At 48.0% G+C, this 27941-nt stretch overlaps 1 protein-coding gene across 12 annotated transcripts; it reads right to left on the bottom strand.

Annotated features, from left to right (window-relative positions):
• Nucleotides 1-567: 567 nt before the first annotated feature.
• MEAF6 (MYST/Esa1 associated factor 6) lies at nucleotides 568-27941 on the bottom strand. Of its 12 annotated transcripts, none has more exons than XR_016210191.1 (10): nucleotides 27832-27941; nucleotides 26735-26850; nucleotides 19846-19933; nucleotides 19679-19724; nucleotides 6738-6930; nucleotides 6440-6553; nucleotides 3471-6343; nucleotides 3308-3365; nucleotides 2653-2686; nucleotides 568-2171 (listed from the first exon to the last, which is right to left on the bottom strand). XR_016210191.1 is itself a non-coding variant. In XM_051832073.3 (8 exons), exons 1-8 carry the CDS (start codon nucleotides 27919-27921, stop codon nucleotides 2163-2165), a joined length of 606 nt encoding a protein of 201 aa, XP_051688033.1. In that variant the 5' UTR covers nucleotides 27922-27941; the 3' UTR covers nucleotides 568-2162. The 12 variants fall into 12 exon arrangements, 5 of the variants coding, with proteins under 5 accessions (XP_051688033.1, XP_051688035.1, XP_089155249.1 ...); XR_016210195.1 differs by lacking the exon at nucleotides 6440-6553 and adding an exon at nucleotides 19473-19559 and having other exon boundaries at nucleotides 1383-2171; nucleotides 3471-3500; XR_016210194.1 differs by lacking the exons at nucleotides 3471-6343; nucleotides 6440-6553 and adding an exon at nucleotides 19473-19559.

The raw sequence follows: 27941 nt of genomic DNA, 5'->3' as shown, positions 1-27941 counted from the left end.
GTCCAGGGATCACTGCTGGGGGCTCTGGGATGGGAGGCCACAGGCCACTGGTGGACTCCGCCTGAAGTCACCTACTGTCCCTCCAGGTTAGCATATCTGTGCTTTGGATCAACGACTTCTCCAAAGTCATTAGCTCATACTGTCTAAAAAGTAAGGCAAACCCAATTTATAACCAAAGCTAATACCATGAGCATGGTGGAGGGGGGGGTGCCTTTTCCCAAACCAGCCCTGTGTGGGGACTGCAAACAACCTCTCAGGACGTGAACACCTACGGCAGAATACGTTCCCTAGTCCCCTACGCAATGGTTAAACCTTAGAGAAAAGCTAAGTAGAAAGCAAGCAGCCTGTCTCTAACTATGACTATGGTGTATTCAAATGCAGAGAGGCTTCTCAACAACACAGCTTTCCAAGGGCAGTGCTACTGTGTTTCTGGCAAAAGCCAAATTCTGAGGGTCAGACACATTCTAAGGCCCACTGTGTGCTTTCTAGAGTTAAGGAAGTGGCAGGCACCCCACTCTTCCCTCCCCCCATAAGAGGACAGGAGAAAAGGAAACAGGATGCTTCAGGTTTCGTTTTTCTTTTTTTTCTTTTTTTAAGGAACAATCTAAATACAAGAAACTATTTCCTTAAAAACCCTGACACGGGAGTTCTGTTAGCAAAGACATCTAAATAGCCACAGAGTCCAAAAAGAAAAAAGAAAGAAAAGCTTGAGAACGTGGGTGAAGGTTCTGCACACCAGACAAGGCAGGCGGTTTGGTTACAGATGCCACTGTCATCCATGTTCGGCTCCATCAGTGTCACAAGTGGAACGGGTTTTTCTTTAAAAAATATGGGCAGAAGTAAAGGACTGGGACCAACTAGAGTTAAGGGAAAGGTGAGGCCCCAAACTGTATCCCTGGACTGTCTCCTGACATGGGATTGAACTCAAAAACCATTCCGTGTCCCAACACAAAGATCTTCAGCTTGGCTTTTAATCAGAATTCCACGGACTCTTTGAAAGAAAATCCCAGTCACGTGGCTGTAGCCGTCCTCTGGAGTGTCTGGGGTGGGTCCCAGGCGTCAGTGTTAGGTTCACCAGGTGACCCCGGTGCACAGCTGAGGACCAGCACTGCACAGAGGCAGGGAGTGACGGCGCAGGTTCCTGGGCGAGGACGGGCCATCTGCTGGGCAGCACTGGCTCGCAAACCCTGGGGGCTCTCTGCTCAGGAGTGCCACACGTTACCAGCTTTCAGCGTTAACTTTGAGCCTTTCCATACACTTTGGTGATTTTTAGAGCAATATTTAATCAGGTAAATACCAGCAAAGAGAGAAGGGGGGGGGGGGCAAAGAAAGAATCTCCATAAGGCATGATATGAATGAACAGGTGAACAAACAATCTCGGGTTTAAGAGTAGTGCATGAGAAGTCAAAGCCTATGAAATTTTATTCATACAAAAGAATAAAAAGATCTATTTTAAGAGGATTGATTTGAACTGATGTTTTTCAGCTTTTCCTGTTCTATGAACATGAAATTGTTTCTCAGAAAGACTTAAGATAGGTAATCATTAAATAAACACCTTTACCTTACCCCTGCAAAAGGACAAAAAGCCGAGCGCCCCACTTTACAGACGGCAAAGCAGACTCTTTTCAGTTAAGGACACTGGCAAGTGCATGAAACTGATCTCAGGCACGCCAGCCGCCGTGCCTGCGGACAGGAAGTGATGAGCTGTCCGAAGGCCTTACGACAAGTCCCCAGAGACTGAGATGGTCAAAGCAACACCAGGAAAACAACAAAACCAAAACAAACGGCGCCAGCTATTTACAGCCTCCATCTGCAATGTGACTCGGGCTCCACTTTCAGCACAAAACAAAACCAGAGCACAGACGAAGCAGGTGCCAGCCAGGCTGAGGGCAGAAACGCGCGGCAGCAACCTGCCAGGAGCACAGCCGTGTCTTGGTCTTCCTGCGGTTCTGTCACTACAAATGACACAAAGTAAAGGGGCCAATGTCTTACAGAAATGACTCGTCACCACATTTAGGACAAACTACTCGAAGTCACAAGCACTGGGTCTGGGAGAGCAGAGTGGACGGCCACACACTCAGATGAAGGATGCGCGTCTCCATGAGGCTGGAGAAGGGAAGCAGGGCTCTGCGCGGCCGGCGGCTTCTGCACGGAGGAGTCTTCTAATAGTCCTGGACACAGAGACAAGAGCCCCGGCTTACTTTCGGCAGAACACTGGTTTGAGTCTAAGGAAAAAAATCATAGCAACAGTTCTGCTAGGGGACTGTTCTGTAGCTGGATTCCATTTCAAGTGTGACGTACAGCGTGACGACATACAGCGTGACAACCTCAGCAAATGGCCCGGGCAGGGACTGACACATCAGTTCTGCTCTTACTGAACACAGCAGCTGGCGGTGGGAGGCCGGCCTTCTTTAATCAAAGGGAATATTTCTTTAGTAAAACTGTGTGTGACCTTTCTCTCTCCCAAACATACAAAAAAAAAAAAAAAAAGTAACTAATACTAGAAACTAAACGGTATCCAGATGGATGGCCCTGACTTTGAAAGGAGAGCACTGATCCCAACTGGGAGGGAGCCCTCAAACTCTGAAAATGGATACACTTTTCTAATCAGTCACAAAATTGCCAGCCTGTACCAAGTGGTTTGATACTTACAGCTCGAGGTTTTTTGTTTAACTTCAGATCAATCCTGTGAGAGGAAAGATAAGAGAGTTGCATTTTAAAGCACGGAAAGAGGGTCCAACAATCAGCTACTGCACAGGGCACAGGCTATAACAGAGACTATTGGGTTAAGTCAAGTCCACATTCTTCATTAGACTATGTCATATTTAGCTGTCTACCCGGATAGTATTAAGCAAGTATTAAAAAGCGAGCAGGTAATTTGCCATAAGGCAAACTTGGGTGACTCAAAAGGAAATATGCAGCAGTTACAAAAAAAGCCATACAATTTTTAAAAACTATTCCCGTATTATATGTTAAAGAGATTGAATTAAGAGGGCATGCTCTATGTTAATGTGTTAACTCTTAACTATTTATCACTGAGAATTACTGAGACACAGGTGATTAAGAACAGGAAAGAGACTAGGAGTTTGTATTTCTGGACATGAAACACAAAAGAAATTAAATGAATTTTAACTTTTTAAATCTTTCCAAAGCAAAGTATCAAATTTTTAAACTATTAATCTCCTTAAGAAGCAAAGCCAGAAAATCAATTTGAATATGAATTAAAGGTTATCTATTTAAAAAGAAATTAAAATGCATAAAAGTGAAGTTTACTTAATTTTGCTTAAGTTATTAAATAAAATGTTACCTCCATCACGTTTTTCTGTTTTTAAAAAAAACTTCCCAGCCTAACCTAATATACATACCTACAATTAAACAGATAAACTATGGGTTAGAAGGGTCTCAAAAAGGCATACCGGTGTCTACACACTAAACAACACAGCACAAATACTAATTCAAATCAAACTTACTCAAAGTCATAATCAAACATGCCAGACGGGCTGGGGCAGCATTGGAAAGGAAGAAAGCAGTAGAGATTAATACACTAATTGAATCAATTAGTCGATTAGCCACCTTAGCAAGATTTGTAGAAACAAAATCAGCTTTAGGAATCTTAGGCAATAAAGGTTCAAATATCAAAGCACCAAAGATTTGTGGTCAGGAGACTCCCTTCCCTCAACGGAATTCATATCAGAAGAACAGACTATGAAAAGAAACGTTATTTCATTAGAAAGCTACAGAAACCTGGAGCCCTTTTATCAGCTGCCAGATTCAGAGTTAGAACTTTTAACGTATTGAATTAAATTGAAAAATATCATTAGGACATTAGAAGAAACAGAAAGGAAGGCTTGGTCACATAGCGAAAGGCATTTAAGACAGTGCCAACAGCTCAGGGCAATACACCTTCACTACAATAAAAGATGACAAAAACAGTCCAAACATTAAAGCAGGAAAACATATGGCCACTTTTGACTCAAGTGACAAATTCTAAAGGTGGTCCAGGGACACGGTACCCCTTCCCCACAGCCTGCATGCTAGCAGCCCACAGGCGAACAAGCACACTTGGGGGCAGGTCCACAAACAGAACAGCAGTACGACTGCCCCCAGGCAGGTGATGACAGGGACCCACACGCATCAGGGCTACATAAAGGACAAGGAAGTTCGCCAAGCCCCTATTAAAACAAAGGAAAATTGGCATCCGTAAGTATCCAAGACTCAGGGGCCTACATGGGAGTGGAACAGACGGCCACTTTGTGACATCACCACTCACAGAGGTTGGTCTGAAAAACACGCGCGACCCTGGAGCTGGACCCGGCTCCCTTGCTGGCTCCCATGCCTTTCAGACTGCAGGCGGGGGTAAAACCACATATACAGATGGCCACACTTTCCTCCCAACGTTTACAAGAGTGACGCTGGAAGAAAGCTTCCCATTGGCATGGATCTTCAGCAGGGGACACGGTAAATGTACAGGAGGGATTATCCACACTCCGCTTTCAGCCTGACTCCGCTTAGCTCACAGACTGAAATGCACTAGACCTGGCTAACCAGCATTGACAGACTCCCTGGGAGAATTCTAGGGTTTGGTATTGTAGTAAAAACCTGGAAGAGCAGCTGTGAGTTGTCATTTCATCTTTTTCATTAGTGGCACTGGGACTTATTGTTCAGACATCATGAAAACATCAGGACACTGTGATCATTTATGCTAAAAATTATCTGATAAATTTTCACATTCATGAAGAGGGCAAATTCAAAAGCAACTTCTTTTTGTCTAAATACCATTGCTATCTGTACTTTGCCTTGAGTAAATGAACAGTGCCTGGCACGCGGTGAGCCTTCAAACACCTGCTGGAGTAACGGACTGCCGACGGTCTACCCGACGTGGCATGTGGGCAGGGAAAGCCTGTGCTGGCTGCAAACTTTCCAGTGCTGTAGATGGTGTCTGTCCCACCCCAGCCAGAGCTCCTGACTAAAGATGGCAGGAATCCAAGAACCTGAACTGGCCACCAAAGTCCCTGCCCCACGGGCCACCGAACCTGGCTTCCCTAGACAGAAGTCATCAGTTCCCTTCTCCCTTGGGGCAGAGGAGAAGACCAGCTAGACGCTGAATCAGAGAAAAGACGGAGGGACAGCAATAAAAGCCAGGATCCTTTCCAGTGTGCAAGCAATCACTAACACCAGAGACTGACATAAGTCCTCGTATTTTTCTGGAAGCAGATGCCTCCTAAGGTGCAGAGCTGAAAGGATGTGGAAGAAGTGCTGACACCAACGCAAGTTGTTGAATGCTCTGTTCAGTCCTTGTGTCAGCGATCAGCTAATCCCTCACTACCGACAATGAGGCGTTACCTGAAACAGACAGCTATCTAGAGTCCACTGCCCAGCAATGGAAAGGAGTCCCAGAAACTCTCAAGGAATCTTCTCCCTACTCTAGACGCCCTGGAGTAGGGAAAGAATGATTACTTTCAGATCACACTGGAGCAAGTTTAATAAAAACAACGTGAGTATGACATTTGGCTATCTTGACAAAATTGAAAGTATTTCTTAAAGAGCATGGTTCTCTGTTTTTTTGTGATAAGCTAGCACCAGTTCTATCACAGTGGCCAAATAGATTGAAGCTTTACAAAAAAAAAATATGCAATTTTTGCTATTTCTTACTACAGTTATGAGATTAGTATGGTGAATTCTGGTTTGCAGAAAAATGTTAAGTAACAGTCCATCATCACTGTTCAGAAGAAATACTATTTCTGTAGTTCAGAAACACCACTACCATCAACAACAAAAACTCTCAAAAGAATTAATCAGCTGGTGCCAAGGAGGCTCCATAAGAGTTAATCCTACATGATCCCATCATGCCATATTCCCGAGGCTAACAGTTTCAGTATCCTGGGTACATAAAGAAACAGCCTACAGGCTTGCAAAGGAAGCCAGAGACTCACCCATTCCTTGCATGCCCCCCTTCGCTACTCAGCACACAGGGGAGTAGGACCAGCACCAGCCTATGCATACGTGGGCTGAGGCCAGGGCAAGATGCCTTACTCTGTGAACCATGGATTACTCTCTCTGAGTGACGCTGCCTAATTCTCAACATTTGAGTTCCCAGGCCCCAACATTATCATACAAACTGCAGGCACAGGGAGCACTACCATCACCTGGGTGACACCTGACCTTTCTGTCCACGGATGTCCTGGCTCCTTATGGACTCGCCGCAAAACACACGACGGAGCAATGCTATCTAGGAAAGCAGTCTCCTATTTTGCAGGCTTCCTATGGTTCTTCCAGTATCTGAAGTCAGCACATTGCGAAGAAATACAAAAACAGAAAACCACAAGCAACCAAAAAACTTGCACTGAAAAGGGGGAAAAAAAAGGCATGCTAAATCAGTTTTCTCCATCTACAAAGGAACAGGGTAGAAAGGGTCAGGATTAACAGCAAAAGACCGTACCCCACTGGACAGCTTCCCAAGATGTACCGTGGCATTTGTGAAACACCAACACACAGGTTCTGCTTCCGTTTCCCCTCTTTTCCAAAAGGATTCCAACGCACTGTGTCAATGTTGCTATGGAACAAAACCCTTCTGCACTAGAAACGGGGGGTAGGGGTCCCAGAATTCTCTTCTGGGTTACTCTATGCCCTCCGCCCCACAAGGGAACATCAGCCCAGTTCATTTGGGCCAAAGGCAGCTCTTCCGCAACAATCCTGAAGCGTCCTGCACGAAGTCCTCCCCAGCAGTGGCCACTGACCTGTGTCGGTTTTTATTCTTCCGCTTTTTATGGCTGCTGTGATGACTCCCTGAGGAGGTGGAGGAGGCAGCCTTCTGAGGCTTCACCCCCTGCACAGATCCGTCCAGGTCCTCCGCGTCCTCCTGGCTGGGCTCGTTCTCCTGATTGTGGAAGTCTGGAGAGGTATCACTTTCCGTCCCACTGCCGGGCTCCCCTGCAGGGAATAAACACAGGCCCACCAAGCGCCATCAGCGTCCCCGGCAATCACGCCAGTGCCCGGAAAGGGCTGCTGAGGCAGGAAAAAGCGCTTCCTTTTCCTCAAGGTCAGACATTCTCAAGGCCAGAGCACAATGATACTAAGATCACGGTCACCAGGGGTCATGAAAAACATAGCCCGGGAAACAGGGTAACCAGAGGCAGCAGCTCTGCTCACTGCTGGGACGCCATGGGGAGAAACGCACAGGCAGGATGACCCCACTGCACAAAGGGAATTTAAACAGAGACCATGCTGATGGGACTAACATAGTTATTCAGTAGATAGGTTTCCAGGGGGTAGAGGATATCTTGGGGAAAAGCCCATGGTTGGGACTAGATCCTTTCCCAAATCATACAGGAGTCCTTTTTCTTCTTTCAACAGAGCTCATCTTTTCCCTTTTTAAAATTTATTTGAAAGGCAGAAGAGAAGAAAAGAGAGACACAAAGAGAGAATATATATATTCCCATACATGTTCACTCCCTAAATACCTGCAACAGCTGGAGCTGAGTCAGGTCGAAGTCAGGAGTCCAGAACTCAATCCAAGACTCCAGTGTGGGTAACAGGGACCTAACTACCTAAGCCATCACCTGCTGCCTCCCGGGGTGCACATTAGCAGGAAGCTGGAATCAGAATAGGGCCAGGAGGACTCGAGCTAAGGCACCTCAATATGCGATACAGGCATCCCAAGCAATGTCTTTTTTTTTTTTTTAAGATTCATTTGAGAGGCAGAGTTACAGACAGAGAGGGAGAGATAGAGAGAGGGTCTTCCATCCACTTGTTCACACCCTAAATGGCCACAACAGCCAAAGCTGGGACAATCTGAGGCCAGAAGCCAGGAGCTTCTTCCGGGTCTACCATGTGGGTTCAGGGTCCCAAGGACTTGGGTCATCTTCTACTGCTTTCCCAGGCCATAGCAGAGAGCGGGATTGGAAGTGAAGCAGCCAGGAATTGATCCAGCACTCATTTGGGATACTGGCACTACACATGGCAGCTTTACACACTACGCCACAGTGCCGGCCCCTCTCCAAACAGTGTCTTAACCGTTGTGCCAAACGTCCACCCTAAGAATTCTTTCTCTAAAGAGAGGTCCAAGGAGACAAGCCTATTACCCAAATAACTCTGAGAGGCTTCTTTTCTTTTCAAGATTTGTGTATTTATTTAAAGGCAGAGCAATACTGCAGGGTACAGGTTGGGGGAAACACAGAGATATCTTCCATCTGTTGGTACACCCCCTAAATGAGCACAACAGCCAGAACTGGGCCCCTGCTACCCATGTGGGAGATCCAGATGGAGTTCCTGGTTCCTAACTTTGGCCTGCACCAGCCCTGGCCATTGGGGTCATTCAGGGAGTGAACCAGCAGATGGAAGATATCGCTCTCCCTCTCTCTTTCTGTAACTCTGCCTTTCAAATAAGTAATTTATAAATAAATCTTAAAAAAAAAAAAAAAAAGAGGACCTAGTGCTGTGGCATAGTGGATTAAACCACTGCCCACAGTGCTGGCATCCCATGTGGGCATAGGTTAAAGTCCCAGCTGCTCCACTTCTGATCCAGCTCCCTGCTAATGTGCCTGGGAAAGCAGTGGAGGATGACTCAAGTGCTTGGGCCCCTGCACCCATGTAGGAGACCCAGATGAAGCTCCTGGCTTTGGCCTGGCCCAACCCTGGCCATTGCAGCCATTTGGGGAGTAAACCAGCCAATGGAAGACTCTGTTTCTCCCTCTCTATAATTCGGCCTTTCAGATACATAAATCTTTAAAAAAAAAAAAAGTGTGTGTTTTTTTTTTAAGATTCTTTATTTATCTGAAAGTCAGAGTTACAAAGAGAGAGAAGGAGAGACAGAGAGACAGAGACAGAGACAGAGACAGAGAGAGAGAGAGTTCTTCCATCCACTGGTTCCCAATTGGCCGCATTGGCTGGAGCTGCATTGATCTGAAGCCAGGAGCCAGGAACTTCTTCCGGGTCTCCCATGCGGGTGCAGAGGCCCAAGGACTTGGGCCATCTTCTACTGCTTTCTCAAGCCATAGCAGAGAGCTGGACTGCAAGTGGAGCAGTTGGGACTTGAACCAGTGCCCATATGGAATGCCAGCACTGCAGGTGGTGGCTTTACTAACTACAGCGCTAGCACCCCCCAAAAAAGTGTTTTTTAAGAAGCATGAATACAGCCGGCGCCGTGGCTCAATAGGCTAATCCTCCACCTTGCGGCGCCGGCACACCGGGTTCTAGTCCCGGTCGGGGCGCCGGATTGTCCCGGTTGCCCCTCTTCCAGGCCAGCTCTCTGCTGTGGCCAGGGAGTGCAGTGGAGGATGGCCCAGGTGCTTGGGCCCTGCACCCCATGGGAGACCAGGAAAAGCACCTGGATCCTGGCTCCTGCCATCGGATCAGCGCGGTGCGCCAGCTGCAGCGGCGGCCATTGGAGGGTGAACCAACGGCAAAAGGAAGACCTTTCTCTCTCTGTCTCTCTCTCACTGTCCACTCTGCCTGTCAAAAAAAAAAAAAAAAGCACGAATACTCTTCAACTGACACATTTCTAATGTGAAAAATCATCACATATTAATTAAACAAAACCAAGTTCAAGATGAACTCGTATATGCCTTGAAGAATATAACTAAGCCAGCACCATGGCTCAATAGGCTAATCCTCTGCCTTGCGGCACCGGCACACCGGGTTCTAGTCCCGGTCGGGTGCCGGATTCTGTCCCAGTTGCCCCTCTTCCAGGCCAGCTCTCTGCTGTGGCCCAGGAAGGCAGTGGAGGATGGGCCCTGCACCCCATGGGAGACCAGGAGAAGCACATGGCTCCTGCCATCTGATCAGCACGGTACGCTGGCCGCAGTGCGCCGGCCGCAGCAGCCATTGGAGGGTGAACCAACAGCAAAGGAAGACCTTTCTTTCTCTCTCTCTCTCTCTCTCACTCTCCACTCTGCCTGTCAAAAGAACAAAAAACAAAAGAATATAACTGGATATATTTTGATAAATATATATTTACTTTCCTGGAAGGAATCTTTTAAAACTTTTAATAATCAATTAAAAGGCAAAGTAACAGAATAAGAGGAAGATTATATATAGAGAGAGAAATCCTCCATCCACTGGTTCTTTCCTCAAATGCCTGTAACAGCAAGGGCTGGGCCAAAGAGGTGAGTCCAGAATTCCATCTGGGTCTCCCATGTGGGTGGCAAGAACCCAAGTACTTGAGCCATCACCTTCTGCCTCCCAGGCACACAATGTGGAAGCGGCTTGATTCCAGGCGTGCTGTGACAGGAGATGCAGGCATCCCAAGCAGTGGCTTAACCTGCTGCGCCACAATGCTCACCCCAGCAATTTCTTAATAGAAATAAACAGGTGAAGACTACACTTTACTCAACTCTTGGGGGACCCTAACTACAAACATTATCTGTTTCTAAAAATTATCTAAAGGGGTTACGTAGGCAGCAGGATCAGCAACCAGTAAGCCCACTCTTTTTTAAAGATTTATTTATCTGAAAGACAAAGTGACACAGAGAGATCTTGTATCTACTGATTCACTCCCCAAATGCCAGCAACGTCCAGGACTGTGCCAGCTGAAGCCAGGAGCCAGGAATTCCACTCAAGTCTCCTACATAAGTTGCAGGAACTCAAGTGCTTACGTCATCATCCACTGCATCCCAGAAGCACTAGCAGGACACAGGGTGGGCAGCAGAGCCGCTGGCACTCAAATCTGCACTCTCTTACGGGATGCCGGGGTCCCAAGCAGTAGCTTTACCCTCTATGCCACAACTCCTGCACCCTGGTTTTCTTCTTTTGGCCTTTTTATGATAAACTTCTAGGAAGAGACTTTGAGTTGAGTAGCACATGGATATAAGAAGTAAAGAAGCAGTCCCCAAAACTAAGAAATAGCCAGATCCGAGAAATCATGCAACAATATTTTTGAACACATTTCATGAAAACCACAGGAGAGGGAGTACTAGAGATATTAAACTAGAAAAAGTATCCTTCTAAATTCAAGAAAATGTATTTCACATAAAAAAAATCACAAAAGAACTCGAAAACTTACTACACAAAGCTACAATAAGCAATACTGCATGGTACTAGCATTAAGCATAAACATGGAGATCCAGGGAACAGAATTCAGAGTCCAGACACAAGCCCTCACATTCATGTTCAGCAGTTTTGTGACAGGGTGACAAAACAATTCAATGAAGAAGGAAGAGTGGTGCTGGGACAACTGGGTATTTACATGCAAAGGAATGAAGCTGGGCCTCTCCCCAGTTCTATACAAAATGTAACTCAAAATGGACCACACACCTGAATATAAGAGCTAGAAGTCCTAGGATCCATTGTGTTAGGCAGTGCTTTTTTAGTTATGCCCACAAAAGCAATTCCAACAAAAGAAAAAGATAAATTGGGCTGTATCATTTACTTAAAAACTGAAACACAAAAAAAAAATGCCACCCTGAAATTGAAAGACAGCTCATAGAATGGGAGAAGATTTGTGAATCATATACAATATCTGAAAATGGACTTGTACGTGGGGGCCAGCCATTGTGGCATAGAGGGCTAAGCTGTTGCCTGCAACACCAACATCCCATATGGGCGCTGGCACAAGTCTCACTGCTCCACTTCCAATCCAGCTCCCCGCTAATGCACCTAGGAAAGCAGCAGAGAAAGGCCCAAGTGTGTGGGCCCCTACACACACATGGGAGGCCCTCCTGGCTCCTGGTTTTAGTCTGGCTGTGGAGGCCATTTGGGGCGTGAACCAGCAGATGAAAAATTTGTCTCTCCCTCTCTGTAACTCTGCCTTTCAAATAAATAAATAATTTTTCAAGAAAGGGACTTTTATCTAATATATATGTAAAGAACTCAGAATTCAATAAAAAGACACAAATTTAAAAAGTTGGCAGAAGATTTGAATAGACATTTCTCCCAAGAAGACATCCAAATAGTCATAAGCCATTCAGAAAGATGAGTTAGGATAACACCAAGCTGCTTAGGATGGTTCTCTCAGAAAGCTGGAAGTTAGGCAGCACAGGAGCTAATGAACCCTTTTCACATTCATATCTGAATAATTACTTGAATGATTACCATTTGCTGATTTTAAAAACCAGTGAGATACAGTTTATAAAGACTGTTCTGGGGCTGGCGCTGTGGTGCAGCAGATCAAGCCACTGCCATCCCACAGTGCCGGTTTGAGTGTCAACTGCTCTGCTTCCCATCCAGCTCCCTGGGAAACAGCAGATGCTGGGTCAAGTACTCGAGTCCCTGCCAACCATTGTGGGAGACCACGATGGCGTTCTTAGTTCCTGATTGGCCTGGCCCAGCCCTGGTTGTTGCAGTCATTTGGAGAATGAAACAGTGCATGGAAGACATCTCTGTCACCCGTGTTAACATCCCAGGCATTAACAGATGATGCAAAAAACTGACGTGGACATTAAATACCCTGGGAGTCAGAGAATAGTGGACTTCTGAGAAGAAACTTTCGTGCAGGGGATAGAGTTTAAACTGAAAAATGAAGTCAAGATAAATACAAAAGGCCGGCGCCGCGGCTCACTAGGCTAATCCTCCACCTGCGGCGCCGGCACACCGGGTTCTAGTCCCAGTCAGGCGCCGGATTCTGTCCTGGTTGCCCCTCTTCCAGGCCAGCTCTCTGCTATGGCCCGGGAAGGTAGTGGAGGATGGCCCAAGTGCTTGGGCCCTGCACCCCATGGGAGACCAGGAGAAGCACCTGGCTCCTGACATTGGATCAGTGCCGTGCACCAGCCGCAACACGCCGGCTGCAGCGGCCATTAGAGGGTGAACCAACGGTAAAGGAAGACCTTTCTCTCTGTCTCTCTCTCTCACTGTCCACTCTGCCTGTCAAAAAAAAAAAAAAAAAAAAAAAGATAAATACAAAAAACAGCACAAGCAAAGGCACAGAGGTAGGCAACATAAGGTGCATTTGAAACAAACAAATGGAACAGTGTTTCTTACACAAGGAGCTTGAGAAGTGAAAGGTAACACGGAAGGACATGTGTACATGTTTGTGGGCCCAAGGGAGACAGGATGAAGTTAGCTAAGAAAACTGACTTGTCCCCTCTTAATCTTTTGAGCCATTTCCCCATCTGCAAAACACAGTCTCCTGTGTCAACTATCCGTGCGAATCTCTAGGGTGAGGCACCTGGCTGGACCCTGAGCCACAGCAACGTTCCCTAATTTCATGCAACTTGCAATCTATGCCAACCTCCAAGGACAAGGACAGGCTTTGAGGATTAAAGAAGGTAATGGAAGCACAGTGTCTGGAACACAGAAACGCAAGCATGAAAGTCAAACTCTAAAAACAGGGAAGATCATTTGTAGAAAAAACAGCTGTATGCAGGACCTAGCAAGGGGAAGGAATTTCCAACAGAGCAATGACATAAAATAATGACTATCTGTGTTCTCTTTACAAACTCATGAGGATTACTATGAGAGAAGTGGTTTATAAGAGGAATTTAAGAGCCAGGGAGATTGGATTAAACACTATTAAGATACAAAGGGAGGGTCAGCACTGTGGTGTAACAGGTCAAGCTGCCACCTGCAGTGCCCGCATCCTATATGGGTGCCGGTTCAAGTCCTGGCTGCTCCACTTCCCATCCAGCTCTCTGCTATGGCTTGGGAAAGCGGTGGAAGATGGCCCAAGTGCTTGGGCCCCTGCACCAGCATGGGAGATCCGGAAGACGCTCCTGGCTCTTGGCTTCAGATCGGCCCAGCTCCAGCCACTGCAGCCACCTGGGGAGTGACCCAGCAGATCGAAGACCCACCTCTCTCTCTCTCTGTAACTCTTTCAAATAAATAAACAAAATATTTTTTAAAAAGTTTTAATGGAGGAAGACACCAGGAAGGATGCTTCCTCCTTGGCACACTATGAATCCTGAAGAGACCCGGCTGGCTGCGAGTTTCTGAGAAGCCCAGTAAAACAAACAGCAGAGACTGTGCTGAACCTTAAAAGCAAACGAGACAAAACTTGCCTGTTCTCTATTCTATTTACAAAAATAGGCAATGCTTCACAGATTTGCATGAAATTCTTCAGTGAAGCCCAGGTGAATGCACTCTACCCTAGTCTGGGTATGCAGGAAGCCAAATGAAGCAGAGAGGAACCCATTTTTGAGGAGCATTTTCAGAATGGCTTGAAAGTAAACTACCAAAAGTGGAAAACTCAAAAATCCTTGAGATCAAATTCTATGCAAGTCAAAATTTGAAGAGAAAAAAATATTTTATTCCCATCAAAGCTCAAAGGCAAAAAAAAAAAAAAAGGAACTCATTCCACAAGATTTGTTATACAGAAATCCAGAGGCGATGGATTTTGTGCAGAGGAAAGGAACAACAGGCAAAGAACATTCCTCTCACAGAAGCAAAGCTGGGTGTGCACCACCTGGGTCATCTAGCACTCTCGAGGCCCGGCCTAGTTCAAAGAGGGGCAAGCACTTGGCAGAAGGCAAGGTCTCTCTGAAAGACGGGACCACCATCCTAGCCCTCAAATTATTTGGCATACAGTCAGCCTTTTGCTTCTCTACTCTCCACACCTGTGGATTCAAAAAAACGCAGATCAAGAATATTTGGAAGGCTGGCGCCGCGGCTCACTAGGCTAATCCTCCACCTTGCAGCGCCGGCACACCAGGTTCCAGTCCTGGTCAGGGCGCCAGATTCTGTCCCGGTTGCCCCTCTTCCAGGCCAGCTCTCTGCTATGGCCAGGGAGTGCAGTAGAGGATGGCCCAAGTGCTTGGGCCCTGCACCCCACGGGAGACCAGGAGAAGCACCTGGCTCCTGCCATCGGATCAGCGTTGTGCGCCGGCCACTGCGGCCATTGGAGGGTGAACCAATGGCAAAGGAAGACCTTTCTCTCTCTCTCTCTCACTGTCCACTCTGTCTGAAAAAAAATAAAATAAAATAAAAGAATATTTGGAAAGAAAAACTGTGCTTGTACTGAACATGTACAGACTTTTCTTTATCGTTATCCCCCAAACGACAGAGTGTAACAACTGTTCGCATACCATTACGGTAAGGTATATAGAATGAGGTGCATAGGCTCCATACAAATAACTACAAACACCATATATGGGGAACTTAAGCATTTGCAGATTTGGGTATCCTGCCCTGAGGGCACTGAAGGATGGCTGTACGTTTAACTATAACGAACAGCACACAAAGATAACCTAGCAAACAAGGTTATCACATTTTAACCAAGAAATACAACAGATGACAGAAACAGCCCCAAAGACTTCAGAGATTGAAATTACACAGACTACAGAAGAGTTACTATGCTTAAGAAGCTGCTGAACAAATAACAAAAGAAGATCAATGTGCATTTAGCAACAACAGAACATTACACATGTGACACAGTGAACTATGAGCCCATTCAAAGAGACTGGGGCAAGGGGAAGTTTTGCTTGTTTTTTTTGGTTTAGTGATTTATTTTCATCTACTTGAAAGGCACTGTGATAGAGAGAGACAGACACAGAGATCGAGAGCTTCCATCTGCTGAGTTACTCCTCAAATGCCCACAACATGCACAGCTAGGCCAGGCTGCCGCCAAGAGCCTAAAACTCCATCCAGGGCTCCCACGTGGGTGGCAGGGACCCAAGCACTTGAGCCATCATCTGCTGTCCCCCAGGATGCATCAGCAGTAAGCTGGATCAGAAGCAGAGAAGCCAGGACTCAACAGGCACTCCATTATGAGTCGCAGTGTCCCAAGCAGTGGTTTAACCCACTGGACCACAATACCTGCCCCAAGGAGAAGTTTTTAAAGGCAAAACAAGGAGAACCACACTTCCCATCAATCCCTATCCAATAAAATGATTCAATCAAGTTTGAATGTATGTGTGTGTGTATGTCTATATATATGTATGTATACACATACACACGCATATTTTTGGGGTCAGTTATACTTGGCTATCAAGATCAGGAACAAGGTGGCATCAGTTCAAAGTTGGACAGACAACTGCTGGACATACATCCCTACGGAAGTACTTCCTGTATAAGGCGTCAGTGACCTCTGTACAAGGCTGTGGCTCTGCAGAAGAGCTGTGAGACGGCTCCTGTCAGGAGTGAGCGCTCCTCCTTCAGAACCTCTCATCTTTGCTTTTGTTGTTGTGAGGTTCTGACACAGCAGCTCCATCTCGATTCTGATCATTTTCACAAAGTAAAAGTTAAATAATTCTAGAAAATCTATTAGAAAACTAAACACTATATTTATAACATAACAAACCACTGAATATTAAAAATGAAAAGGAGATATAAAATAAAGAAGGGGAGCCTATCAGGTCTAGCAGTTAGGCTGCCTGGTAAGACACTCCCACTCCCAGACCAGGGCGCCTGGGTATCTTGATGCCCACCTCCAGCCCCTGTTCCAGCTTCCTGCTAATGCAGACCCTGGGGAGCAACAGTAATGGCTGAAGTTACTGGGTTCTTGGCACCCGTGAGAGAAACCTGGATAGAGTACCTAGCTCCCAGCTTTGGCCTTGGCCCAGCCCTGCTGTCACAGGCAACTGAGAAGTGAACCAGTGCCTGGGGCACTCTCTCTTTTTCTCTCTCTTTCCCTCTCTCCCTCCCTCTCTCTCTTTGCCTCTCAAATGAATAAAAACAAAGGAAAGGTTTAACAGATCAGAAACAGCTGAAAAGAGTACTGGTAAACAGGACAGAAAAAAATGTTCATAATATAGCACAAAGACAAAAAGTAAAACACATAAAAGGTAACTGGATAAGGTTCAAATACATTAACCAGAGTACCAGAAAAAGAAGGAAGAAGGCATGGGGCAAATGCCATATCTGAAGAAAACAGCTGCTAATTTTGAGAACTGATGAAAACTACCAAACAGTTCCTTTTTCTTTGAAAAAAAAATATTTATTTGAAAGAGAGAGAGAGAGAGAGAGAGAGAGAGAGAGAGAGAGGTCTTCCATCCTTTAGTTCATTCCCCAAATGGCCACAAGAGCCAGAGCTGGGCTGATCCAAACCAGAAGCTTCTTCCAGGTCTCCCACATGAGTGCAGGGGCCCAAGCACTTGGGCCATCTTCCACTGCTTTCCCAGGCCATAGCAGAGAGCTGGATCGGAAGTGGAGCAGCCGGGATTTGAGCCTGCACCCATGTGGGTTGCTGGCACTGCAGGCAGCGAATTTACCCACTATGCCACAGCACCAGCCCCCAAACAATAGTTTTAAGAAGCACAGGACAGGCAGGCACTGTGGCATAACAGGTTGAAGCCACAGCTTGGGACATCCATATCCCACCCTGAAGTGCCAAGTCCCAGATATTCTGCTTCTGATCCAGCTCCCTACTAATGTGCCTAGAAAGCAGCAGATGGTGGGGCCAGTGCTGTGGTGCAGCGGGTTAAGCCACTGTCACCTGCACTGCCGGCATCCCATGTGGGCGCCAGTTCAAGTCCTGGCTGCTCTAATTCCGATGCAGGTTTCCGCTATGGCCTCAGAAAACAGTAGAAGACGGCTCAAGTACTTGGGCCCCTTCACCTGCGTGGGAAGACCCAGAGGAAGCTCCTGGCTCCTGACTTCAGATCGGTGCAGCTCCGGCCATTGTGGCCAATTGGGGAGTGAACCAGTGGATGGAAGACCTCTCTCTCTCTCTCTCTCTGCCTCTCCTTCTCCTTCTGTGTAACTCTTTCAAATAAATAAATAAATCTTAAAAGAAAGAAAGCAAGCAGCAGATGGCTCAAGTACTTGCGATCCTGCCACCCACATAGGACACCCAGATGAAGTTCCCGGCTCCTGGCTTCAGTCTAGCCGCTGGCATTTGGGGAGTAAACCAACAAAAGGGAGATCTCCTCTCTCTCTGTTGCCTTTCAAATAAATAAATCTTTAAAAAAATAGTCCAGTGAAATACTATTCAGCCATTAAATAGAATGAAACTCATTTTCAGCAATAGTGATGAACCCAACATTATGTTAAGTGAAATGTTACATAAGCCAGGCACAAAACAAATATACACTACATGAGTCTCACTCATTTGTAGAATCTAAAAAGTTAATCTCAGGAATAGAAAGTAGAACTGTGGTTACCAAAGGCGAGGAAAGGAAGGGAGATAGGAAGAGCTGTGACAACGCATACAAAGTGACAGATGGCAGGAATAAATTCCAGTGTTCTACTGAACAGTAGGGTGACTTTAATGAACAATAATATATTGTATTTTTCAAAATAGCTAGAAGGGCAGGTGTGTGGCATAGTGATTAAGAAACTGCTGAGGGATGGGGCCGGAGCTGTGGCGCAGTAGGGTTAATCCCCCGCCTGCAGCGCTGGCATCCCACTTGGGCGACGGATCTAGTCCCGGCTGCTCCTCTCCCAATCCAGCTCTCTGCTATCACCTGGGAAAGCAGAAGATGGCCCAAGTCCTTGGGCCCCTGCACCCACAAGGGAGATCTAGAAGAAGCTCCTGGCTCCTGGCCTCGGATCAGCCCAGTTCCAGCCATCGTGGCCATTTGGGGAGTGAATCAGCAGATGGAAGACCTCTTTCTCTCTGTCTCTCCCTCTAACTCTGACTTTCAAATAAATAAATATTTAAAAGAAAAAGATTTCAATAAAAAAATCAAACAAGTTGCATAAAAAAACTGTTCCAAAAGGGGATGATAACTAGTGCTGACACAGAGGCCTGTAGCCCGCTAATACTAACATACAGGCCACCTTCTACACTCAGTACAACTCAGCAACAACCAAGGAATACTGACATGATGCGTTCCAAGGGTGTGGCTCAACCCGGGGAGATGACGCAGCTCTGCATTCTAGAAGTGGCACTAACTGAGCATAAGAGTCACCGTAAAGGAAAATCAAAAGGACTCAGTACAACTGACTAGGCTGGCAAAAAGGTATCAAAAATGACTCTAACGTTGTAATGGAGGAAGAATGGAACCAAAAACTGGGCACATGAATTTTAAAGGAAATACAATGTTTATTTTAGACAAAATGTTTGCATTGGAACATCTGAGTAGAAATGTCTAGAAGAAAACAAAGAGGTTAGGGGCAGAGCAACAATTTTAGAAATCTGTATACAGAGACCATAACTGAAGTCACTGTGTAGTTCTAACTCCCAAACTACTAAGATTCCTTTTCCTCAAACTAGTGCCCCGTTGCAAAAAAACTGGATCCCACAAAATACACCATCTGGAGGAAGCACACAGGCACAATACTAAAAAGGAGGCTGTGTCTCAAAAACAGGCAACCCGGGGATAACACCAGCAGAGCTTTACAGAGTCTGACTTGGAAAGACCAATGTACAGATCTCTGTCCCATCACTGGCAAGCAAACAGAATCAGGCTGCACAGCCACACACGGAAACATCATCACTGCTCACCACGTGCACAGCGCCTACTCTCCATCTTACACTCAACAGCACGCAGATACACTCTGTTTACAGGATCAGAACTCCCCCCTCCGCTGGGTACATCCGGATTTATTAGGTGTGTGTGAAATGCTCCATAAAAGTTTTCCTCTTATTGCTAGGAAAAAAGTTCCCTCAGAAATATAAAAGACTTGCCAGGAGCAGAGACATAACTTTGAGCTGCTAAACCGACCTGAACGTGACCGAAGAGGCAGGAAGACACAGTGGTTTCTTCCTCAAAAGCAAAAATGATTCAGGATACCCAAAAGCTTCCCAGCTTCTAGAAGGAGGGAGAGCACAGGAGATGCAGTCCTTAGATCACAGTGGGAGGTGAACCAAAATCAGGGGCCATGGAAGCTTAAAAACACACTGATGAACACAGTCAAAAAATAAACTTACTCTTTTCAATGAGCTGGTCCTGAACTCCTGCCAACGCACTCACTGCCTGAAAGAGAAGCCACCAGTTACTAGAAAAGTGACCACAGGCCTCAGGAGGGCACTCAGGAGGGACAGGGAAGGAAGGGAGAGAGAAGGCGGCCGCCCCACAACAGCCGGCCTCCACTTACAGCTGCCGACGTCACCGAGGATTTACTGAAGAGCCGCTCGGCTTCCTTAAACTTCCGGTTCCTTCGATCATTTTTGCTATTGGAGTTTCTACAACACACAGAAGGATTTCATTATAAGCACCAAGCTGTCTATGATTATGGCTCAGGCTAGGGATGCCCCAGGGCAGATGCACAGAGAGCTTTGCTTCTATTTAATCAAGTTCCACCCAGAAAAGCTCCAGGTCACCTGGACTACTGGCGGATGGCCCACGCTCACACGACACAACCAGCCACGTTTCCCAGGGCTGGGCTGGGCTGCGCCCACCCAGGAAGACACTAGTGTTACAGTTGCCTCACAAACACTTGCATATGGATTGATTTTAATGCTTACTACTAAAAATAACCAACAGAGACTAGTAATAGGAAGTATCTCAGTTACATAAGTTTAAGTTTGAAATTTAAAGAAAGAACTAGGGGGCCGGCGCCGTGGCTCACTTGGTTAATCCTCCACCTGTGGTGCTAGCATCCCATATGGGCGCCGCGTTCTAGTCCCGGTTGCTCCTCTTCTGGTCCAGCTCTCTGCTGTGGCCCGGGAGGGCAGAGGGAGGATGGCCCAAGTGCTTGGGTCCTGCACCCGCATGGGAGACCAGGAGAAGCACCTGGCTCCTGGCTTCGGATCGGCGCAGCGCCAGCTGTAGCGGCCATTTCAGGAGTGAATCAACGGAAGAAAGACCTTTCTCTCTGTCTCTCCCTCTCACTGTCTATAACTCTACCTGTCAAATAAAAAAAAAAAAAAAAGAAAGAAAGAAAGAAAGAAAGAACGAACGAACAAACGAATGAACGAACTAGAGGCCAGGGGTTAACGCCCTGGCCTGAAGTGCTGGCATGCTGTATGCGCGCCGGTTCGAGACCCGGCTGCTCCACTTCCTGTCCAGCTCTCTACGATGGCCCGGGAAAGCAGCAAAAGATGGCCCAAGTTCTTGGGCCCCTGCACCCACATGGGAGACCCAGAAGAAGCTCCTGGTTCCTGGCTTCAGATCAGCACAGCTCCGGCCATTGCGGCCATTTGGGGAGTGAGCCATCGGATGGAGGACCTCTCTCTCTCTGTTTCTCTCTGCCTCTACTCTCTCTGTGTGGAAGGAAGGAAGGAAGGAAGGAAGGAAGGAAGGAAGGAAGGAAGGAAGGAGAGAGAGAAAGAAAGAGAGAAAGAAAGAGAGAAAAAGGAAAGGGAAGGGAAGGGGAGGGGAGGGGAGGGAAGGGAAGGACAGAACTAGGGGCCAGCATTGTGGCACAGCAGGTTAAGCTGCAGCTTCCAAAGCCAGCAAGTCCTTGCTGCTCCACTTCTGATCCAGTTCCCTGATACTGTACCTGGGAAAGCAGTGGAAGATAGCCCAAATGAATGGGCCCCTACCATCCACTTGGGAAACCTGGATGGAGTTCCTGGCTCCTGGCTCCTGGCTTCACAGCCCTGGCTGTTGCAGCCGTTTGGAGAATGAAACAATAGACAAAAGAGCTCCCTCTCTCTCTTCCTCTCTGTAACTCAACCTTCCAGATAAGTAAATCTAAACATAAATAAATACACAGATAAAGGATCCAGAGCTCCTTAGAGAAATGGTGGATACCAGCTTTAAGTCAAGAAAAGGATAAGTCGAGCCTGGAATAATTTGGGGGCCAGAAAGCAGCAAACTGCTCCAAGACTAATGAGGGTCATACAAAAAGGGCCAAGGAGCCAACTTAGGGGACTCCTCTGACCACATTGGGGGGCAAACAATGAAAGGTAACGGTGGGTATGTTTAGTTTGTGAAAACTCATTGTACTGAATAACCAGGATATGTGCACATCACTGTATTTATTTCAATAAAAAAACTTATACTAGGGGCCGGCGCTGTGGTGTAGTAGGTTAATCCTCCACCTGCGGTGCCAGCAACCCATGTGGGCACCAATTCTAGTCCCGGCTGCTCCTCTTCCAGTCCAGCTCTCTGCTGTGGCCTGGGAAAGTGGTGGAGGAGGCCCAGGTCCTTGGGTCCCTGCACCCTCATGGGAGACCAGGAGGGGGCACCTGGCTCCTGGTTTCAGATCAGCGCAGCTCCGGTCGTTGCAGCCACCTGGGGAGTGAACCAGCGGACGGAAAACCTTTCTCTCTGTCTCTCCCTCTCACTGTGGCTCTATCTCTCAAAAAAATAAATAAAATCTTAAAAAAAAAAAAAAAAAAACTTATACTAGAAAAAAATTTTTAAAAGTATAAGATCTCAACCCATTGACTCTTGGAAAAAAACCCATGACTATATAATGACACTAGAGACAGGGAAACAAAGAGAAGAAAGGAATGGACTGTCTAGAATATCAGTAATAAATGTAAAGAGAATAACGTTAGAATCACCATTATGCAACTTCCAGGACAATAACTGATTTAGCACCCATCAACAATGCAGGGAGGCTGTCCCACAGTGGCTCAGATGCTGCTTAGGAGGGCTACGTCCCATACACGAGCCTGCTCCAGATTCTAGCTTCCTGCTGTGTGTCAGATGGGAGGCACCCGAGTCCCTGCCACCCACAGGGGAGACCTGGATTGAATTCTGGGCTCCTGGCTTCAGCTTGGCCCAATCCCAGCTGTTGTGGGCATTTGGGGAGTGAACCAATAGAGGGAGGAGCTCTGTCTCTGTCTCTCTGCCTTTTAAATAAAATCAAAACAATAAAAAATCTGTTTTAAAAAAGGATCAAGGGCTGGCACCGTGGCTCAATAGGCTAATCCTCCGCCTGCGGCGCCGGCACACCAGGTTCTAGTCCCAGTCCGGGCGCCGGATTCTGTCCTGGTTGCTCCTCTTCCAGTCCAGCTCTCTGCTGTGGCCCGGGAGTGCAGTGGAGGATGGCCCAAGTGCTTGGGCCCTGCACCCCATGGGAGACCAGGAGAAGCACCTGGCTCCTGGCTTCAGATCAGCGCAGTGCGACGGCCGCAGCGCGCCAGCCGCGGTGGCCACTGGAGGGTAAACCAATAGCAAAAGCAAGACCTTTCTCTCTGTCTCTCTCTTTCTCACTGTCTACTCTGCCTGTCAAAAAAAAAAAAAAAAAAAAGGATCAAGGGGCCGGTGCTGTGATGTAGTGGCTAAAGCTTCTGCCTGCAGTGCCTGCATCGCATATGGACACCGGTTTGAGTCCCTGCTGCTCCAATTCCGATCCAGCTCTCTGCTATGGCTTGGGAAAGCAGTAGAAGATAGCCCAAGTGCTTGGGCCCCTGCACCCATGTGAGAGACCGGAAGAGGCTCCTGGACCCTGGCTTCGGATCGACGTAGCTCTGGCCATTGCAGCCAGTTGGGGAGTTGAACCAGCGGATAGAAGACCTCTTTCTCTTTCTCTCTCTCTGCCTCTCTGTGTAACTCTGACTTTCAAATAAAAAAAAAAAAAACAATTAAAAAAAATGATCAAGAGTGGCAATGACTACTGAAATAAATTTGAGAAAGTGTAATGTCCAAAATTACTTGTTATTACAGTGGGGGAAAAATGTACTTTCACAGCAGAGAAATCCCGCGATTAAACTTAGCAGCATCGGAAATGGGACAATCTGACGCTGATAAAACAGAGGCAGATAATAAGAGGTATAAAGTAACATGCAATGGTCCCCCAGAAATGTCTAAAGGATCTCTCATGAAGTCACAATAAGAGAAATCTGGAACTGGAACATTCTGCAAGACAATGTCATCAACCACAACACAAGCACCACCAAAAGGAGTGAGAAAGGGACAGGCATCTAGGGCAGCAGCCTAGGCTGCTGGTGCGAACACCCAACCCCGGCCTTGCAGGCATCTGCGAGGTGAGCCAGTGGATCAAAGACTCTGTCTCCCTTCCTTTCAAATAAAATACAAGTAGACAAACATTAAACAAAAAAAACGAATGAAGGATTATCCTAAACCTTAAGACTAAAGAGAGGGGCCAGCGCTGCAGCATAGCAGGTAAAGCTGCCACCTGCAGTGCTGACATCCCATATGGGCGCTGGTTTGAGTCCCTGCTGCTCCTCTTCTGATCCAGCTCTCTGCTATGGCCTGAGAAAGCAGTAGAAGATGGCCCAAGTCCTTGGGACCCTGTACCCATGTAGGAGACCCAGAAGAAGCTCCTGGCTTCAGATTGGCTCAGCTCCGGCCATTGCAGCCAACTGAGGAGTGAACCAGCGGATGGAAGATCTGTCTCTCCCCTCTACCGGTCTATAACTCTACCTCTCAAATAAATAATAAAATAAAATCTTAAAAAAGACCAAAGACAGGACCGGCGCTGTGGCTCAATAGGCTAATCCTTGCGGCGCCGGCACACCGGGTTCTAGTCCCGGTCGGGGCACCGGATTCTGTCCCGGTTGCCCCTCTTCCAGGCCAGCTCTCTGTTATGGCCCGGGAGTGCAGTGGAGGATGGCCCAGGTCCTTGGGCCCTGCACCCGCATGGGAGACCAGGAGAAGCACCTGCCTCCTGGCTTCAGATCAGTGTGATACGCCGGCCGCGGCAGCCATTGGAGGGTGAACCAACGGCAAAGGAAGACCTTTCTCTCTGTCTCTCTCTCTCACTGTCCACTCTGCCTGTCAAAAAAAAAAAAAAAAAAAAAAAAAAAAAAAAAAAAAAGACCAAAGACAAATAACAGCCAAACATGCAAACATGGTGAATGAAGGCTGAACAGACCCTGGGTCGGAACAGAGCAAAACATTCTGGGGACAACTGAGGAAAGATGAACAGACTGTGTACCGGATGTTTTACTGCAGTATTAATTTTCTAGGTATGATGTTATGGCTAGGTCAGAGTTCTTATTCTCAGGAGGCAGCCGCTGACAGTTAGGTACAAAGTGTCGTGCATAACCTCTGCTCTAACTCTGTAGCGCTTCAGCAAGAAAAAGTCTAAGGGGAGCAGGCACAGAAGCGTAGAATGGTGTGGAGGAGACCTGTGTGGCGACTGAACAGTTCTGTGCACTGACTATGGTTACATGAACCTACACATGTGATAAAATGACATCCAACTGTAGATACCCATTGTACCAATGAGCATGTCCTGGTGCTGATGTGGCACCATATAGTTCTACGAAACATAACCAGTGGGGCAAACTGGTGGACTACATGAGGCCGCTCTGCACAATTTTTGCAACTTCCTATTAATCTATAAATATTTCAAATCTTAAAAAAAAATTTTAAGGTAGATACAGGTGTTTACATAGGTACAGTACAGTAAGGAAAACAAAGCAAATTTGGCAACATGTTACCAACTGGTGAATGTAGATGAACATGGAGTGCTCATGAACTATTTTTTTCAACTTTTCCATAGAAACAAAAATTGTCAAGGGGCAGGCCTTTGGCACAGCGGTTAGGCCGATGTTTGGGAGGCCCAGAGAAGCTGACAGGCTTGAGTCCCATCTGCTTCCAATTCCAATGTCCTGCTAATGTGCGCCCAGGGAGGCTGCAGGTGGTGACTCAAGGAGTCACCCAGGAGAGACTAGGACTGAGTTCTGCCTCCAGGCTTCAGCCTGCCTTTAACCTGATGGAAAATCTCTCTGCCTGTCACTCTGTCTTCCAAATAAACGTAAAAAAAATAAAAATTCTACCTAGGGCCCGCGCTGTGGCGCAGCGGGTTAACACCCTGGCCTGAAGCGCTGGCAGCCCATATAGGCACCAGTTCTAGTCCTGGCTGTTCCTCTTCTGATCCAGCTCTCTGCTATGGCCTGGAATAGCAGTGGAAGATGGCCCAAGTCTTTGGGACCCTGCACCTACGTGGGGAACCCAGAAGAGGCTCCTGGCTCCTGGCTTCGGATCAGCGCAGTTCCAGTCCTTGCAGCCATCTGGGGAGTGAATGAACCAGCAGATGGAGGACCTCCCTCTCTCTCTCTGTCTCCTCTCTCTGCGTAACTCTTTCAAATAAATAAATAAATTTTTTAAAAAATTTTACTTAAATTTTAAAAAATTTCCAAAATTTGAAAAGAATCATTTTTTTAACATTTTACTTATATGGGGGTTAGCACTGTAGCGTAGCAGGTTAAGTGGGTGCTGGCATCCCATATGGGCACCGGTTTCTGTCCCAGTTCCTCCACTTCCAATCCAGCTCCCTGCTGATGTGCCTGGAAGGGCAGCTGAAGACGGCCCAAATGCTTGGGGCCCTTGCAACATGCAGGGGACCTGGATGGAATTCCTGGCTCCTGGCTTCGGATCAGTCCAGCCCCAGCTGTTGCACCATTTGGGGAGTGAACCAGCAGATGAAAGATCTCTGTCACTCTGCCTTTCAAATAAATGAAATATTTTTTAAAAAGATTTATTTATTTGAAAGGCAGAGTAACAGAAAGGGAGAGACAAAGAAAAAGAGGTCTTCCATCCGTGGTTCACTCCCCAAATGCCCACAACAGCCAGGGCTGGGCCAGGCCAAAATCAAAAGCCTGGAACTCTACCTGGTCTCCCACACGGTTGGCAGGGACCCAACCTTGTGGGCCATCTTCCACCACCTTCCTAGCACATCAGCAGGGAGCTGGATTGAAAACAGAACAGCTGGGATTAGAACTGGCTCTCTTAAACAGGATGCTGATGTCACAGGTTGCAGTTTAACCCCCTGTGCCACACAGCCAGTCCCAAAGAATAACACTGTAGTACAGTAGCCACACAGGTATGGCAAAACTTCCAAGGGTTGAACTCAAGACTGATCAAAATGTGGAAAACACTACCAGAGCTGTGCAGACTGTCACACGCCGTACTCCATCCAAGCCTTACACAGCTCTTGGGCAGGGCCAGACTCCCCCTGTTCTACTCGGGGAGGCAGGGGCGGACCCTCAGTGCCAGCTCAAGCCCAGACCTCCCTGCACACCACCACCTGACGGCTGCTGCCTCCCCGGCCCCGTGGCTGTCAACAACACACAATCCCACAAATGGGTATTTCGAGAGCACAACCTTTGGAAACTCACTTTTGGTTGGTTAGATAGCGGTCCCAGCCACGAATGATATTGCCATACATCTGAGTGTCTTCCAGGTAGCTTCCTTCAAAAGCATAGATCTGTCTCTCCAAGTTGGCCAGAGTTTCCTGGGAGACGACAAGCCAGGCCGGGGATTAGCTGTGCCCACACTGAAAGCCTGACCCTGGGCTTATCATAAACCCAAACTCACCCACATTAAACTACCTTCGTGGAGGGCTGGAGGACTCCAGGAACGGTAGGCCATTCAAGTCCAAAAGTCTGGATCTTTCGGGGTGATGGCCCGACCCCTTTGGGAACAGAACTCCACAGAGCCTGTCCCCAGGTAAACGCCCACACGTGCGGAATTCTGCACAGGGCTCTCGGAAACCCAAGTGTCAAGAACCGGGCCGAGGCAGAACAGGGGCAGGCTCCACGCCCACGCACAAAGGGGACCGCCACCAGGCGCGGAATGAGCGAGGCACTGGGCACTGCCCTCCCAAGGGCTCGGCAAGGCCGCCGGCCCCGGGCTGCCCGTTGTCATGGAAACCTGGAAGGGCGGCAGCAGGTGCGCCCAAACGCGGGGTGCACGTCACGGCTCCCAGTTTCCCAACCCGGTCCTCGTCCCCCGCCTGTCACCTTCTGGAAAGATCACACCCCTGCCCATCCCAAACACCCTCCCACGGATGGGCTCCTAGGACCAAAAGGGACCTACCCCCCCACCATCCTCTCAGAGACCAGACCGGCTCCCACACTCGCCTCATCCCCAAAGCCCACCCGCAGGCCGGGACCCGCCTCCGCCCGCGCCCACCCGCACGACCCACGACACCCGCCCTCTCAGGCGCCCGCACGCACACGCCCCGGCCCGCGGCGCCCTTCCTCCTCCGCGCCGCCGAGGCCCGCTCCCCGCCCCCTCCGGGCTCCGGCCGCCGCTCCGCCTCCGCACCGCCGGAAACGGCGCTCGGCGGCACGCGCCTCGGCCCAGGCCGCCGGACTCCCGGGCCGCGCGCGGCGTCCCCGGAGTAACCGACGGCCTGGTGCGGCCGGGCTGGCGGTCGGCGGCCGGGCGAGCGCGGGGCCCCACGCCGGAGCCCCGGGTCCCAGCCGCTCACCGCCAGCTCCTGCTTCCGCTTCACGAGCTCGGCAAGCTCCCGCCGGGTGTCCGGGATCTGCGGCGGCGCCGCCTTGTTGTGCATCGCCATGTTGGGCTGAGGCGGGCAGC

Source organism: Oryctolagus cuniculus, chromosome 7 (genome assembly GCF_051225735.1).
Source record: "Oryctolagus cuniculus isolate XC-2025 breed Fujian yellow rabbit chromosome 7, ASM5122573v1, whole genome shotgun sequence".
NCBI lineage: Eukaryota > Metazoa > Chordata > Mammalia > Lagomorpha > Leporidae > Oryctolagus > Oryctolagus cuniculus.
This window is presented reverse-complemented; position numbering and strand designations above follow the sequence as displayed.